General features: G+C 39.3%; 1 protein-coding gene across 1 annotated transcript in view; it reads right to left on the bottom strand.

The window, feature by feature from the left end:
- CDS1 (CDP-diacylglycerol synthase 1) overlaps nt 1-17,920 on the bottom strand; it is an 86,533-nt gene that overhangs the window by 17,319 nt on the left and 51,294 nt on the right. Inside the window, exons 4-6 of the mRNA XM_075605715.1 lie at nt 7,191-7,288; nt 5,204-5,343; nt 1,965-2,023 (exon numbers count right to left, since the gene is read on the bottom strand). Of these exons, the coding sequence (XP_075461830.1) occupies nt 1,965-2,023; nt 5,204-5,343; nt 7,191-7,288 (297 nt within the window). The remainder of the gene's footprint in view (nt 1-1,964; nt 2,024-5,203; nt 5,344-7,190; nt 7,289-17,920) is intronic.

Raw genomic sequence — 17,920 nt, 5'->3', positions numbered from 1 at the left:
ATGTCTTCAATCGTTCCCCTATCAACTTGCAATGCTACTTGAAAGAGGAAGAGTCGTTTGCACGAACCTCTGCTTGTAATTGTAGTATAACTGCAGCATATGCTCCCTTTACCACGTTTACTTGCTTTAGTAAAATGAATAAATAAATAAACCTTCTTCCCTTCAATCTGCAGCTCCCATGTTAGAGTAAGTAACAGAGTTCGGAGTCTGACACACACGCCCTATTTAAAGTAGCCGTTCCCCAGCCTCTCCCTTAATGTTACATGGATGGGAAGCAGGGGGTCCCTGGAGCTGAACCGCGTTAATCTCCACTCCGGTCACCTCCTCGCCCCTGAGACACAAAGCGGGAATGCTAGCACCGGCACCTCCTGGTTGTTTAAATCCCCCACTTCACGTGAGCCAATAGAAAGCCACAATGGATGAGGTTACGGCTTCCTGATGGCGCCCGTGCAACGCAGTCAATTTGCACCACCATTTTCATTCTCCTGGAGGGGACTGTACCGGCGCTACGTTTACTATGTGTGCATCACTTGAACCAGGATGAACCAGGAGCTCCTCATTGCTGAAATTAACACGTTCCAGCTCCGGAGACCCCCTGCTTCACATCCATGTAAAAGATGGGGGGAGGGGGGCAAAGGTAACAAAAAAACAAGTAGGGGGAACCACTCCTTAACTCTTTGGCTGCCAGAGGGGCTCACAACACATTGCTTCCAAAGGGTTGAAGGCCAGCCATGCCACCTGTTCTTTATATTAAAGCAGATTGCAATGATAACAATATGCAGTCAAAAAGGTTGGGTATTTATTACGCATAATCACAACATGCTTAGAAAACGATCTTGCATGTTACACTTATATACTGTTCAGTTGCAAAACAAAGCATCTCTGGGCTGCTAAATAAGCCTCACAAAAAGTTCACAAAGAGATATATATATGTGTGCTCATTTGCATGTCATTTCCCAGAATCCCTTGCTGCAGTGGAAGTGCTGTGTGCTGGGTGATAATGGTGAAAGGCGGGTTTGCAGACCTGCCTAAGAATTGCAAATGAGCATACAGTTATATTTCCATTTGATATTTGATATACATATACACATATACATACATACATACATACACACAAATACATACATATACACAACAATATATACCTCCCAGAAGTTAGAGGGAATAAGACCAGTGAATATAAGCGTCGAGAAATATATTGAAGTCCAAGTGTAGCTAATGTTTTGGTCCTTAAACAGAGGACCTTCCTCAAATTACTCTTAAGGACTTTTCTACAGTTACTTTCTGAAGGTCCTCTGTGTAAGAACTGAAATGTTGACTGTATTTGGTCTTCAATAAAACTTCTTGGCACTCACAGGCGTGTGTAGGTCTTATGCCCTCTGAAATCTAGTTTGGGTGATGTATTTTTGTTTATTTATTCCAAACTCATGCATACTGTACGCTTATATCATGTTCATTTTTGGAGGTATGCCACGGCTTTTCTAATATATATATATCTCAAATGTAAATATACTGTATGCTCATCTGCATGTCTTAGACAGGTCTGCAAACCCGCCTTTCACCATTATCACCCAGCACACAGTGCTTCCACTGCAGCAAGGGATTCTGGGAAATGACATGCAAATGAGCACACAGTGCCGCCTTTTGCGTCAAAACCATTTAACATGGTCCCCTATAAGCTTAAGCTTATATAAACGCACACACACTATATATCCTGATTCAAGGTTTATATAGCATGCTGAAAAAAGGGATTGGCTTCTTCGATACCAGTTAGCCCCACCCAAACTCTAGCTAATGCTTTGCATGCCTCACTGAGGAGGTTAATGTGGAAATACCATTTTATTTTGCTTAATTGTAGCACTGCAGACAAACATGTCATGTTTTAATGCTACAGGTGCAACGAAGCTCTAGTAAATTGAAATCAGATTGCACAAAAAAAAATATAGAGAGTGATTAATACACACCATGTAAAACTGCAGACGGTAATGTTTCTTCACTAAGCTGAGAACAAACATGCAGAAACCTGTATGACAAAGAACAAAAAACATGCAAATGGCTTACAGTCTTTAGTGTTCTTATAACAAGCAAACACCTATGAAGTGGCTCATTTACAGTAAATGGGAACGCGGATTACATGTTCCAGGTTTCGCTGCCAAAGATACTGGTAACTCCAGATTCCAACGGAACCAACACCCAAAACCTTTTTATTATCCTGAATAAAAATAAAAAATAAAAATAATGCATGTATATCTCAACTGAAACAGTGGTTCACAAGCTGTGGTGCCTGGACCTCTAGAGGTCCCTTAAAAGTCTTAAAAAGAAACCTCAATAGGCTGGCAGAGAAAGGGTGAGTAGCCGTGTTGTGCATTTTTCCTTGTAGTAAAATAACAAAAGGAGAAGGTAGTGCAATACCCTTTATTGGACCAACAGTCAGTGGGGGTTATTCATTAAAGTGCATTAGTGGTGACATTCAAGCTAATGTGAGTATAGTATATTGTGGTAGGACCTGATCGATCAGCTGTATCGCACTTTATTGAATAACCCACACTGTGTCTTTTATATCACGGACAGCATACCTATCTTGAAGGTTGTTTTTTTAGATACCGTATTTTCCCTGAGATATTTACTGGTGTTGCTGATCCATTTATGTAAATCGTTATGACATGACACCAGCTTCCTATTGGACAATCCCAGAGGGTCATTTTACCTGCATATAAAAAAGGTAAATATCCCGGGAACCAGAGAGAGGAAGGAATAGTGCGATTCAGCTCTGGGATATCCCCTGGTTTCCAATTATGCTAAATTGGGGGAAATTGCTTATTTCAATTATTTGTCTTACCAATAAAATGTACAATTAGAGACTACCTTGGGTGGAGAAATATGTGTAGTATAAATAATGTTTCCACTAAAAACAATTCTTAGTAGCAGACACAGACAGATCGTTACAATTTGTAAGTGTGAGCAGCAAAACATGGATAAGAAAAAGTGGGGGAATTAATTTGTTCATATCTGTATAATAGATTAAATACAGAACTACTAGCAAAGATCATTTCCACAGGCTACACCAATGCAGTTTAGTAATGCTCAAAGATGCATGATAAAGAGATCTAAGTGATCTTCCACTTTTTTTTAGTACCACTGGACATCCGAATTCGCGACCATCTGATCGCGGAACGCAATCTCTGCTAGAATACTAGCAAAAATGTGCCTGACGTACCAAGTACATCACAAGGGCCCCATGCGCACCAGCCCTCTCAGCATGTACCAAGTACGTCAACAGGGCACTCTAAAGGTTGAAACATTTTCAAGCATGAGCTGTAATGTGCAGAGTGAAACTAAAGTAGGAGGCCGCTTTACATCAGGGTTATTTAAATCGTCACCATGAACTTTTGTTCTGCCACACATTGATTTCCTTCTTTCCCTTCCTTATAATCACTCCTCAAAACACTTAGTAAACCAAGTGTTGCAAACCCATGTACATTAAGGAATTCATGGAGATAAAATTGCTCTTCCAATCTCTGTGAATATAAATTTGTTTTTATTCCCTGGTCTAGTTCAATGACTCATTTATGCTCCCAGTGCATCATTTTTACATATGTACCCAAGAGCATTTCTACTTCCATTTTTTTTTCTTCTAGTGATTAATCTGTGAAACGTGAACGCAAGTTACTGAACAGAAATCAAATTCCTCTTAAAGCTACAGTGCTGCCAGACTTCCCTTTTTGAGAACAAATAGACTTTCTGCCATCCAAAATGTATTACAATTTAGATAGAATTGAGAGAAATGTTTGAGAAACCTGAAATGCCAATTGTGTACGCTGTCCAGAGTTGTCGTTTTTGGAAAGTCCCCATGGTAGAAATGACTTTTTACTACAAGCTACACATTGATCATTCAAAATAAATCAATGTACGTATACCAAAGCTTTAAAATTATTATCCCAGTAAAAGTGAACAAAATACCAATAAAACGGTAAATGTTTATTTTTATTTGAGGAAGACAGGTGATTCTGCATGCCACCTCAGTGTCTGGCAGGCTGAAAGATCAGACACACAGTAGAAGGTTATTCAGTAAAGCAGAAAGAGCTTGTACACTGCACTAAACGCTTCATGCTCTGCCATCAGAGCTACCACACTTTAGTAACCTTAAATGTGTGCTGGACAGCCAATAAAGTGCTATATAATTTCTTAATCCCATCGCTGCTAGAAGTGTACATGGCTTAAAGCAGCAATCGAACATTTATTTATTTTTTTACACATGATTGAAGCAGGGGTCTCTGGAGCTGAGCTCTGTTAATTTCACCCAGGACCCCCTGCTTCCAGAGATACTTACCTCTGTAGGGTGTGCCTGTAGCTGCTCGGCTACCAGGGTTCACATAGTGACCGATTTTCACAGCTCCCGTGCCCTGCGGACCAATAGGAAGCCATGACGTCATCAGGTTCAGCTTCCTATTGGCCAGCGTGACGCGGGAGCTTCAAACCCCAGCTTAAACATATTGTTGCCCCATTTCTTAAAGGCTGTAAGTGGGGCAATAATATTTTTTCATTTAAAACTCATGCTAGGATTTATAAATCTGTGAATACCTACAGTAAAAACTTATGCAAACGTCCTTTTTATTTTTTTTTACAGCCTCATTCTCACCTGCGGCTCAAGGGCTCGATCCTCTACAATAATTCCACTTATCCAAAAGCAGCCGTTTCACACCTACTGTACAGTAGTCTAGTCTACAGAATATCATTGTAAAATATATATCTCAAAGGATATCCACTGAAAGGGCGTATCAATGTTAAATATCTAAAAAGCTGCGTTATAGATTCCCAGAATCCTCTGTTTTTTAGTACACAAACCTAGCATAAAAGTGGTTGACTTGTATGCAGGGGAAATACAAAAGGATGCTATCAAGGTGTTTAACCCTACTATGGTAAATTACTACGAGTGAGTGGATTTACATTTCTGAAATAATTCACCAAGTCAGAGGAAGAAGAGAGAGCTTCATTCAAACGCTTGCCCTGATTTTTGGTGTCAACGTTCAATATTCTCAACGGCACATGTGGTAGTGATCTAATCCCTTTGAAATGGTCCGGTTGCCCACTGCGGTATAACTCATAACTAGCCGTGGTTGTTTTCTTTGTATGGACCTCCTGTGCTATAACGCACAGCGGTCAAATTAAACTGGTTGCTAGCCAAAGACACTCCAAAGCTTACCTGAGAGATAAAGTGCAAAGGATATAAAGCGATGATAGCGAACGAGGAACTGGAGTGATTCTTCTCTCTGCACGGAAGTGGCAAAGTAATCTGCCAAGGTCTCTCCATAGAAAAAGTAGTTAACACACAAGAGGAAGTACCTGCAATGGAACAGGTGTGAAATCTATAGGTATTCTGCACATTTGCGGGTCCATCTGGCGGTTAAGGGGTTAAAGTTTGTGCGTCCAAAATATTAGCCCGGTCTTACTTGCCTAGCTATATTACTTCTTTGCACCAGTTTTTGTGCAAAGGGTCACGTCTCTACAGACCCTATTACTTTGAAAACTATAATCCTGTTTGAATGGATTTTTCAGTGCCTTAAAATGCTATGCATGATTAAAAACAAATTAAAAAGAGAGACACGTTCTGCTACTTTTTATCACATAGATAATTGCTGGCCACAGTGATCCTCATTAATGCTACAACTTTGTGGAAATATTTGCTTGTATTTTTTTAGGTCTTACACGAATGAACAAAATACCTTCTGCTAAGATTCGCACTGTAGATAATAATTGGCCTAATAATCGGCTGCATACTATACGATATGTTATTTCACCTCTATCAGCAGGCCCAGCTCATGATTCTGCTACACCCAGCTGGGCTTTCTGATTGTCACAGAGGATTTGTGTTGACTGAACTTGCTCGTGAATGAGAGAATTTAGCCAAGTAAGCCTTGCCTTCAAAGCCGAGACATGGGGGTCTATGTACAAAGATTATATGCTCATTTTTATTGTGCGTCTTACTGTTAGTACTAAAATGTACTACAAACCTTAATAATAATGTGCCTCGTGCCTGTGCCAGTCTCAATGTGACTTCATACATATGACGCATGGTTTATTTGATATTCATTTTGACACATACTGTCATGTTGAATACCTGATATCATATAGATTAAAACAGATATCTGTATTTTCTTTTTAAATGTAATACTAGTATCAGTAAAAATACATAATTACTGTAATATTATTTATAGTAGCTATCTTGTGAAAATACCTTTTGTTAACCTATAATAAAAACATATGTGCTGCATCAAATTAATTTTTGGATGATACATAGTAACTTAATTCTGCGCTAACAGTACAAACAGACTTTTCAGGGTTTATGTGCGGTTTAACTTGATGTTCAATTTTAACGCAACCATTTTTTTCTGCCACACAGTTACATACCCTTTACAACTGTACGCCTTCTGTAAGTGCATTCAATTTAATGTGCCAATATATTTAACTAAGAACATGTTTTTTTTACACTCAAGCCAAACATTGAGAAAAAAAAATTGGTACAAAAGGACACACAAGTGCAATAAACTTTATTTCCGTGCATCAATTTTATGCCAAAAAGACCATGTGGGATGCTTAGTACATAGACCCTATTAGTATAGCACGTCATGAATATGGATTCACAATTACATTGTATTTCTGATTTATCTATGTATCTATGTATCTATATTTTTTTTTTTCCCTATAAATACACGATGATAGCCAAAATACTTTGTCACGGGACCTTGCAGATACATCTGTGTTCTCATCTCTTCTTAAATTACCTTCAAAGTGAGGATTTTGTTTTGAAGTTAGAGTCAGGTATCCTTTTTTTATAGTCTTACTCGGGGTACAGCATTTATTTCCCCTCTTTTCAGTCTCTTGAAAGCTTGTCTTATAATATCTATTGTTAGTCCCAATAACAAAGTTATCACCTAATACTGAAATACTCATTTACTCTGCACTAATGCTTCATGATAAAGCAAGTGGTCTGGTTCCATGAAATCATCATGACCAACAAAGTTTCCAAGTGGTTCTCTCGCAACATCCCCCTCCCATTGTTCTCTGCCCGATGACAGTGGATAACGAGGTACGACTGAGACTGTAAGGTGGTTCAAAGACGACACGCGAGATGAGACTCAAACTGCCAACAAATGAAACCCAGTTTACAAAATGTTTTCTTTGAAACTTACCAGCTAAGAGTTCTGAACCACGGCAATTCATAGGAGCGATAGAATCTGTAACCGATAGTAATGATTTCATGGAAGCACTTCACCTGGATGGCAGACACCTACAGGAAAAAGAGAAAAGAAACCAACTTCATAATAAATGTGTTTTTTTGGAGTTTTTTTTTTACCCCTTACTAGTTAAGTGAAATCCTGTTCATGACCTGTCTGGACTGATATATTAGTTTCAACAACTGCTGTCAGGAGAGGTATAGCTAAACCGGTTGGATGCATTCACAATACCACACCATGGAGGGGACCAGCTCCAGCACAATATCATTTACTGTATCTGCCATTTCCCAAAGTATTCAAGGAGGATGCTTGGTGTGTTAAGGCAGGTGTGCGCAAACTGGGGGACGCGGCAGTTATAGAGGTCCCACGCAGGCATTTAAATTAAATGCCGGGGGACTGTGCAAGGCCTCTATAACACACTTACCTTCCCTTCCAGCGACACGTCATCATGGTAACCCGGCATCAAATGACCCCGTGGGTCATGTAACGTCACCATGGCAACGTGATGTCACATGACTGCGCGGGGGTAGGGGATGCGAGGTGCCTAGGAGAGCAGGCAGGGGTGAGCACAGAGAAAAGTTTGCGCATCCCTGTAAGGCAATCCTCATCAGGGGCATACCAAAGGCGCAATTGTTCAACAGAGTATAATTTTGATATTCAGGCTAAGAATCTCTACAACAGGTTCCTTAAATGAGGTTACAATAGACGTGACTTAGATAAATCAATCCAGCAGGTCTCCGCTATGAACAGAGTGGATTTGTTGAAACCTTCACTGAATGAATCACCTCTGTTTATAGTGCTCAAGCTAAGCAAATCAAGGTTATTCTCAGAAAACATTAGACAGTACTCTCTTTGGACCCCGTTCTTAGTCCTTTTGTTTCCTCTGGCCCTAACATTGTGTTTAGAAGAGCGAAAATAGTGGCTAATTCAATATACCCTAGCCTCTTTATATCAGGGGGGGGGGGGAGATACAAGATCGAACCTTCCTAAGGGATGCTTTAAATGCAGTAATTGCAAGATCTGTACAAGAATTAATTCTTCTAACACATCTACCTCTACAGTAATGAGAACTGTCCACACAATTACCACATTTTTTAATTGTAACTCTTCATTTCTTATTTATTTCATTACATGTGGCTGTGGACTCCAATATGTGGGTAGGACCACAAGGTCCCTTAAAATCAGGATGATAGAGCATTTCCGGCTCATATCCAAAGGGGATCTTAATCATCAGGTTCCCAAACATTTTTCTGGCTGCCCAAGGAGGTGGAATCGATAACTTTAGGTTCCAAGGCATTGAATCGGTCCTTTCTCACCCTAGAGGAGGTACAGTAACAGAACCAGAAAATTGGATCAACGTGAGGCATTCTGGATCTTTACACTGAGGACCAGAATGCCTCACGGGATCAATATAGACTGGGATCTTACACATTTTCTATAATTTTGCTATTCAATGAACAGTATGTCCTGTTGTCTCGGTAGTATATATTTTTGTATATTATCATTCTTATTAATTACTTCATATACAATCTATTTTTCTTAGTTTCATACTGTCACAACGGGTTTACTGGTTATTGTTTATGTATATAGTGGGTTTGATTTTATTTACAGTATTTCATGTAAATTGTGGGATGATGTGTTAGCAGTGTCTATATATAAATTAGTTTTGATTACATATATTTGTAGATTTTTTTGAACATATGTTCTTTTCTCCTCTTTCTTTTCCAATTTCTTAATTTTTTACACATCTGGACATTGCTCACATTCCATCCACAATTCTCATGTTGTGTTGTATATACTATATATCTTTTTTTGGGGTATTCACAGTATTCATTAAGTCAATATGATTCATTACAGTTTTATAGATATTACGGTCATTGTTCTGTCCTATTATTCTCTCTTTTGTGCTACCCTGTATTGGTGTAAGATAGAGTTTCATTATATGGCGGATGGGATCTGCATTAATGTGCTATGGTTAATGATTAATTTTGAAATATGATGTTTATTATAGCGCTTTAGTTACTATGTATTATTATAATGTTATTTATAATCATTATTTTATTTGGTTTATTATTAGTGCATATCATTCCTTTTTCTGTTTAAGAATTTATGGTCAATACAGTATGTTTACTTGTGGAACTAAATTATAGCCAGTGTTGCATATCAAAAGCAACTATGTCAATGTTAAAATTGTGATTCTTTATTAAGTTTGTGATCCAATTAAGTGTGACAAATTATGAACAGTAAATAATATAACATGTGGGATCTTATTAGTCTTACTGGTAAAGATTAATTACATTGCAATTATTTTCCCACGCTTAAATATTATGGAAAGTTTTTACATTTTTGTGCACATTTTGAAGTTCGTAAGAGTATTGTATTTTTTATTTGGTACGAAAAATATATTGTGTATAATCATGGATTTGACGATCCATTTATAGGTCTAATCAAGCTGAAGATCAATTATTGAATTAACCTGGGTCGCTAAATCCACCAATCAGAAACATGAAAAATATGTATATGGAGAAACGGTGCTAGGAGCAGGTCATCCCTCCTGACTAAGCCATAGGTGAAACGCATAGAGTGAATAACGACGTCACGGAAACACTGCACGAGATGTGGTTGGCGTTCGGCGTCTGACCAAGCGGTGGTGAGAGTACTTCCGCGCTCCCGCTCCAACCCGCCATGATTAACCAATGCTAATTAAAGTGGCCGTCATTCGAACATATCACGCGTTGTATACCTCGGAATACCCATGTCACTGAGCGGGATTTCTTCCAACCTTACCGCCTTAAGACGCGTGTTGACTCGAGTGCAGAAAATGGCATTTTAGTGTTCTGGTTTTTAAACACCTGCAAATTGACACAGTAGCACAGTACTGTACACATTACAATTCATTCATTTCTGCCACGGATACGCGAAGAATTGCACCCAAAGAAACCAGAATCCATGAAATTCAAACAAATCAACCGCGGTAAACACAGATGTGCCTGGGGCGATTGGAGGCGTGAATGCCACGTGGAATACAGCAGCGCACACGAAAACGGCTCTGTGAAATGTTCGAAAAACGTCCGCTGCTGTATCTACAAAATGGGAGTGTATAAAAACAAGCATTCACATATATACTACACACATTGTGTCCTGTATTAATTTTGTCCGGTCAGGAATCATTGCGCTCCCCCAAGGGTGAAGAAATTACACTTGAGAAGAACGGAATTTTTTTTTTTTTTTTTTAAAGGGTTGTGAGCTGCATTTTCCCCCCCAGTTTTCTTCACATCATTAATTTATGTCTATCACTAATCAAGCTAATTCATTTGTGATATTGTATGTGAAGTCACTTGTATCTGGTGTGTATATGTATATAGATATATAGATAGATGCAGATAGATAGATAGATAGATAGATAGATAGATAGATAGATGTAGATATGTAGATAGATATAGATAGATATAGATATGAAGATAGATGAAGATAGATGTAGATAGATATTGTGATAAACGCCCCTCTTTTGTAGTGCTGACGTCTGTCTGGGTTCTTCCCGACACAGTCTTCTAGGGTTAATTATACAACAAACAGGATCATGCAAAGTATTATGCTGCTTAACTCAGGCTTCTGCCTGCTTTATTTTCATCCAAGTAAGGTACTGCAGCTTTAACATGTGAAGGTTAGAGGTACTCAGATACTTTCATTCAGCAGTTCACATATTTCAGTGTTACAATATTTCCCACACTGTTATTTCAAGAAATAAAACCAAAATCATATAAGCAAAAACCTATCCCTTTCAGGGATCTAACTACACATCAGAATCAGTCTCTCTAACAGCTGCTGGCCAACTAAACTGGTTCCCCAGCTTAAAACAATGCTCTCTCATTTAGGGTCACAAGATACAGCACAGTCTTTTAGCAACAGCAGTAATCATTTGTTTTGTCTTATCTGTTTGTGGTGTCCAGGCAAATCCTCTGGTACTGTGATACGTGGAGGGGCCGTCAACCCCGACACTGGAAACAGGGGAGCAGCGATACCCCCAGCCTCCAGGCTCTAAGGAGAGAGAGTGAAATGCAAAACCTCTCTGCTCTAAATACCTGTGCATGTGATTAGAAGAGCAGGTGAGGGAGAACTAGAGCCATTGTAATCTGTGGTCTGGATTTTCCATCCAGCTGCCTGCCAACTAGAACCCCCTGCGGCCTGAATGTAGAGTGGAATTTGAGTCATTTTCTTAAATAATTAAAAACTCATTATATCTGTAAATGCTGTGTAAAATCACAATGTTAATACTTATCCTATGGTCATTATTATTATTTTTTGACATAATTATGAGATCTCCACGCAGATGTAAAACAAAAATTGCATGAATTATCCCATTACTTAGCACTACGCTTTTGACAATATTCTATGTCAGTTTCTTCAACATATTGTGTATTGTACTAGACCCGGACATACGGGTTGAGCCCTTACAACAGAGGTGGCATTGCCACAGATTAATACCGAGCTTATTGTTTAGGGCTATCGTAGTGATTACCTTTAAGAGTCATTGATTATTCTAAAGTCATGACTTGTAGTAGATAATTGAGTAATCACAGGAATAGCATAACTGATTCCTCTTCCCCCTTGGAAGACTCAGAAAAACAAGACATTATATTCAAGTCTTGCTGATCTGATTCATTTTTGTTTTTAATCAATTTTATACTTGTATGTTAATTTTGCCAGCACTTGTGCTGATAAGGATCTTAGATCCTTGATATGTATTCACTTGTATGTCTTAGTTTAAGTGGGATCTGACTTTAGAATGGGCACCATTTCCAATAGGAGCTTAAAAGGATCTTGTTTATTTTATTTTTTAGTCTGCTCCTATTGTAATTTCAGTTAACATAAATTTGTCCTCTCTGCCTGTCCCTTCCAGCTACAGTGTGGTCGTGCGGGGCTCCGCGTGATTGGAGCTGCTCCGTCTGCCCCACACAGTCATTGGTGGCACAGCGGTGAGCTTCATCCAATTGGATCACTTCGTGACGTCACTCGGGGAGGGAGAGATGACTGAGAGTAAGGGAACACCTGCTTGCCCTCACGGAGCACCAGGAGCATGCGCGGGCGTCATTTGGGGGCGGTATTTACCCACAATCCCATGGGTTGTTGGAGTGACGCTCCGTGTGACGTCACGCGCATGCGCGGTGGGTCCGCGACGCAACTATCCACAGATTTTTTTAATTTAGCAATTAAACATCAGATATATAAGGTGCCCATCCTGAACATACCCCATACTCCTTGATAAAGGACCTATTGGTCTGAAACGCGTAGGAGGACTCTATCTGTGTCCCCCAAGGGGGTGAATTTGTCTCTCACCATGCTGCAATAAAGAAAAGTTTTTTACTCCACACCTGGCTCCCTGGCTGTGCGCCATTCGTTTTTTTTTTTTACAATATTTCCCACACTGTTATTTCAAGAAATAAAACCAAAATCATATAAGCAAAAACCTATCCCTTTCAGGGATCTAACTACACATCAGAATCAGTCTCTCTAACAGCTGCTGGCCAACTAAACTGGTTCCCCAGCTTAAAACAATGCTCTCTCATTTAGGGTCACAAGATACAGCACAGTCTTTTAGCAACAGCAGTAATCATTTGTTTTGTCTTATCTGTTTGTGGTGTCCAGGCAAATCCTCTGGTACTGTGATACGTGGAGGGGCCGTCAACCCCGACACTGGAAACAGGGGAGCAGCGATACCCCCAGCCTCCAGGCTCTAAGGAGAGAGAGTGAAATGCAAAACCTCTCTGCTCTAAATACCTGTGCATGTGATTAGAAGAGCAGGTGAGGGAGAACTAGAGCCATTGTAATCTGTGGTCTGGATTTTCCATCCAGCTGCCTGAGTTAATGTGAAGCTGTGGAACGGATCATTTTTAGCTATTCCTGCACTTTCTGCTCTAAAATGGGGCAGAAAGCTGCCTAACATCTTTGGACTATGTCACATATCCCCCTCCCCAGCTCACACCTACTGGGGTGAGCGGCCATGGACCTCACTGGGGTGAGCGTCCTACCTGAAATACTTGAGCTAACTCCTCAGTACAACATTAAGTATTCACATGATACGAATATGAACTTTTTCCATGGCAATTATGGACAATAGGTTTCGTCATAAGAGACTATACTTGGCAAACATATTTTGTTGCTCTCTATTAGGGAACTATTTTGAAAAATAAGTGTCTAGCACACATTCTTACAACCCAGGATATGCTAAATATATTCACAAAACCAAACAATTTCTATTATCTCCCTGGGTTTTTCTACTCTATGAATCTCATATATTTACCAACAAAAAGGGCCATCAACCCTGTATATTAATTTGTAGTTTAGCTACATTTCCAACACAGAGAACCAATATAACATTGTAATATTGACAAAATGCTTATTCTAGAGGCCTAATATACCTTAACTACAATAGCTTATTTGCATAGTTAAGTGTCCGTGACATAGTCCACACGTGTAATAACAAAAAAAATATCGGTCAATTCCCCAAACACATTTTTTTTTTTTTCTTTGACTTCCAGTCCATTACATTTCCTGACTTTATTTCATAGGCCGCTGCAAACTGCAAATGACTGGACTGTTTCTTTAGCTTCTGACGGAACTCTGGGGCCGGATAGTCTTTGTCTTTATATTGTGGCCCAGAGTGGCGAGATCCGGAAAAATTCAAGGCCAGCGTTGACCTTCGTCGCTTTTGATTTGCGACCTTTGAACCTTTATGGTACTTAGAAGATGAAGCACTGATTACCTGGAGCACCTTCACCTTGATGGGGCTCTCACTAACTCCGGCTGTATCCTGTGGTATTTTATCTTTGCAGCCGGCAGGCATGTAGTCTTGGACCTCTCTTTCCTGAGGTCTACATTTATTCAGGCGGAAGTACCGCTGGATAACCAGTGACGCATTTCTCAGGGTTTGATAGCGAATCCTGTTCTGTGTCATCCTAGTCAGAGACTGGATTTTTATAGTTGCTCCTTTCATAATGAGGAACCTGTTTCGTACCATGCGGGCACGGTAGAATGATTGAAGAACACAGGCTGCTTTATTCCGGTGATTGAACCGACGAATTTTCATCCCTCTGTAGGCAGCCTGTAGGATGATAGTTGCGGCGCGTTTACGCCGATAATTTTCTCTTTCCCTTCTTCCTTGGACAAGAGCTTTGCAGTGCTTCTGAATTATTCTAATGCTTTTCTCCTTTTTCAAAACGTTAAGTTCCTCCACGAGAGAATTCTGTTTCGTGCATACATGTCGCAATTCTGTTCTCAGAGCGTCCATTTCTTCCTGGTGCTGGCTCTGAGTGTGCATCAGTGCTTCCTGCACTTCTAATTTTTCCTGAGTCAACTGTTTCTTTAGTTTTTCTGCTTGGTCAGTCAAATCTGAATTTTCCAATTTCAGAGTCTCATTTTCTTGCTTTACAGTCTCTAACTCACTTAGGGCATTCTCATGGGTTTGCTTCAACATTCCCAGCTCTGTGTTCAGACCGTGGCTCTCCAGGCGTAAGTGTTGCACCTCTGTGCTGAGCGCATGAACCTCTTGTAGAGCCTTCCCGTATTTCTGTTTTAGGATAGCAATCAATTTGTCAGACTTAATCTGTTTTTCATCCATGGTGGCAATTACGGTGTTGGCCTTTTCCAGATTAGTCGTCACCTCTTCCAGCTCACTCCGTAAGAGAGACTCTGTTTTCTTCAAAGCCTCGTGCTCTTGTAAAGCTGGGAGTATACACCTCTGTAATTCGGCGTTCGCTTCTCGCTCCTTGTTCCAACATTCTCGCCCCTTATTGTTAGATTCTTGCTCCTTCTTCCAACATTCTCGCTCCTTCATCAATCCCTGCCGCAGGACTTCATAATCATGGCGGGCAGCTTGGAGTGCAGAAACCAAAGCCTCTTTATCCTGGTTCAATGATTCAGCTTCCCTTTGCTCCTCCTTTCCCTTTGCCACTGTTCCCGTGACAATTCTGCCGGTCACTCCGGTCTGCAGCACATCTCGGCGCCTTTCTGACGCATGTCCTGACAGCGCAGGTTCAAGTGGCTCGGTCACTTCCCCTGTGACTTGAGGAACAGTTTTCTTTTTCTTCTTTCTTTTTGCTTTATTAGCTCCAGAGATATCAGTGGTACTGGGCACAAGCTCACTGGTATCAGCTTCCACATCTTGCTTGCACTCATAGGGCGTTGCTTGTTTTTGCAGCTGTTTGTCTTTGAAAATTTTGGGGTACACATCTTCCATGTGACCTACTTTATGACAGGCCCAGCATACTAAATTCATCTGTGGGTACGGCTCTCCTCCAGTGGCCACATACGAGTCGCCATCATCATCATCATCATCATCATCATCGTATGGCCTGAAGGGACACTGTTTTTCATGATTATGTACATTACAAAACAAACATTTCACGTCGGCCATTTTAGAAACCCGGCAGGGACAATCTGCTAGCTGCAATTTCACTCACTTCAGCAACTTGCATACAGCACTTGCTAGATGCAATTTTTTTTTTTTTTCTCTTCAGCAAAACATTTTGGTTTTCTGTTTGGGTTCAAGGTGCTATTGCATCCACACTTCGCACATTCTCTGTGTATGCTAGAAGCACAACTGATATACACAGTGGGACAGACTTCACTCATAGCCTCTGTACTTTAGTTCAGCTGGGCGGCCATTTTAAACCCCCGCATTTATTTGCAAACCCACAGACTTTTTAGTGTCGACCCGCATTCTCCACCATATGTGACAAACGCCCCTCTTTTGTAGTGCTGACGTCTGTCTGGGTTCTTCCCGACACAGTCTTCTAGGGTTAATTATACAACAAACAGGATCATGCAAAGTATTATGCTGCTTAACTCAGGCTTCTGCCTGCTTTATTTTCATCCAAGTAAGGTACTGCAGCTTTAACATGTGAAGGTTAGAGGTACTCAGATACTTTCATTCAGCAGTTCACATATTTCAGTGTTACAATATTTCCCACACTGTTATTTCAAGAAATAAAACCAAAATCATATAAGCAAAAACCTATCCCTTTCAGGGATCTAACTACACATCAGAATCAGTCTCTCTAACAGCTGCTGGCCAACTAAACTGGTTCCCCAGCTTAAAACAATGCTCTCTCATTTAGGGTCACAAGATACAGCACAGTCTTTTAGCAACAGCAGTAATCATTTGTTTTGTCTTATCTGTTTGTGGTGTCCAGGCAAATCCTCTGGTACTGTGATACGTGGAGGGGCCGTCAACCTCGACACTGGAAACAGGGGAGCAGCGATACCCCCAGCCTCCAGACTCAGAGAGTGAAATGCAAAACCTCTCTGCTCTAAATACCTGTGCATGTGATTAGAAGAGCAGGTGAGGGAGAACTAGAGCCATTGTAATCTGTGGTCTGGATTTTCCATCCAGCTGCCTGAGTTAATGTGAAGCTGTGGAACGGATCATTTTTAGCTATTCCTGCACTTTCTGCTCTAAAATGGGGCAGAAAGCTGCCTAACATCTTTGGACTATGTCACAATATAGATATGTAGATAGATATAGATATGTAGATAGATATGTAAATAGATGTAGATATATATAGATATGTAGATAGATATAGATATGTAGATAGATGCTGATAGATATGTAGATAGATGCTGATAGATATGTAGATAGATATATAGATAAATGTAGATAGATATAGATATGTAGATAGATATGAAGATAGATGTAGATAGATATAGATATGTAGATAGATATAGATATGTAGATAGATATGTAGATAGATATAGATATGAAGATAGATGTAGATAGATATAGATATGTAGATAGATGTAGATAGATATAGATGTAGATATGAAGATAGATGTAGATAGATATAGATATGTAGATAGATATAGATAGATATGTAGATAGATATAGATATGTAGATATGAAGATAGATGTAGATATGTAGATAGATGTAGATAGATATAGATATGTAGATAGATTTAAATAGATATGTAGATAGATATAGATATGTAGATAGATGTAGATATGAAGATAGATGTAGATATGAAGATAGATGTAGATATGAAGATAGATGTAGATATGTAGATAGATGTAGATAGATGTAGATAGATGTAGATATGTAGATAGATGTAGATATGTAGATAGATGTAGATATGTAGATAGATGTAGATATGAAGATAGATGTAGATATGAAGATAGATGTAGATATGTAGATAGATGTAGATAGATGTAGATAGATGTAGATATGTAGATAGATGTAGATATGTAGATAGATGTAGATAGATATTTAGATAGATGTAGATAGATATGTAGATAGATGTAGGTAGATATAGATATGTAGATAGATGTAGATATGAAGATAGATGTAGATATGAAGAGATATAGATATGTAGATAGATGTAGATAGATGTAGATAGATGTAGATATATATATGATATAGATATGTAGAGAGATAGAGAAATAGAGAGAGATAGAGATAGATATGTAGTTAGATATAGATATGTAGATAGATATAGATATGTAGATAGATATGTAGATAGATGTAGATAGGTATAGATAGATATAGATATGTAGATGATATAGATCGAAATAGATATGTAGAGAGATAGAGATATATATAGATATATATATATAGATATAGATATATATATATATATAGATATAGATATATATATAGATATATCTATATCTATATATAGATATATATAGATAT

The sequence above is a fragment of the Ascaphus truei genome, chromosome 1 (assembly GCF_040206685.1).
Source record: "Ascaphus truei isolate aAscTru1 chromosome 1, aAscTru1.hap1, whole genome shotgun sequence".
Classification (NCBI taxonomy): domain Eukaryota; kingdom Metazoa; phylum Chordata; class Amphibia; order Anura; family Ascaphidae; genus Ascaphus; species Ascaphus truei.
Note: the sequence above shows the minus strand (reverse complement) of the source record. Positions and strands in the feature narration are given on the sequence as shown.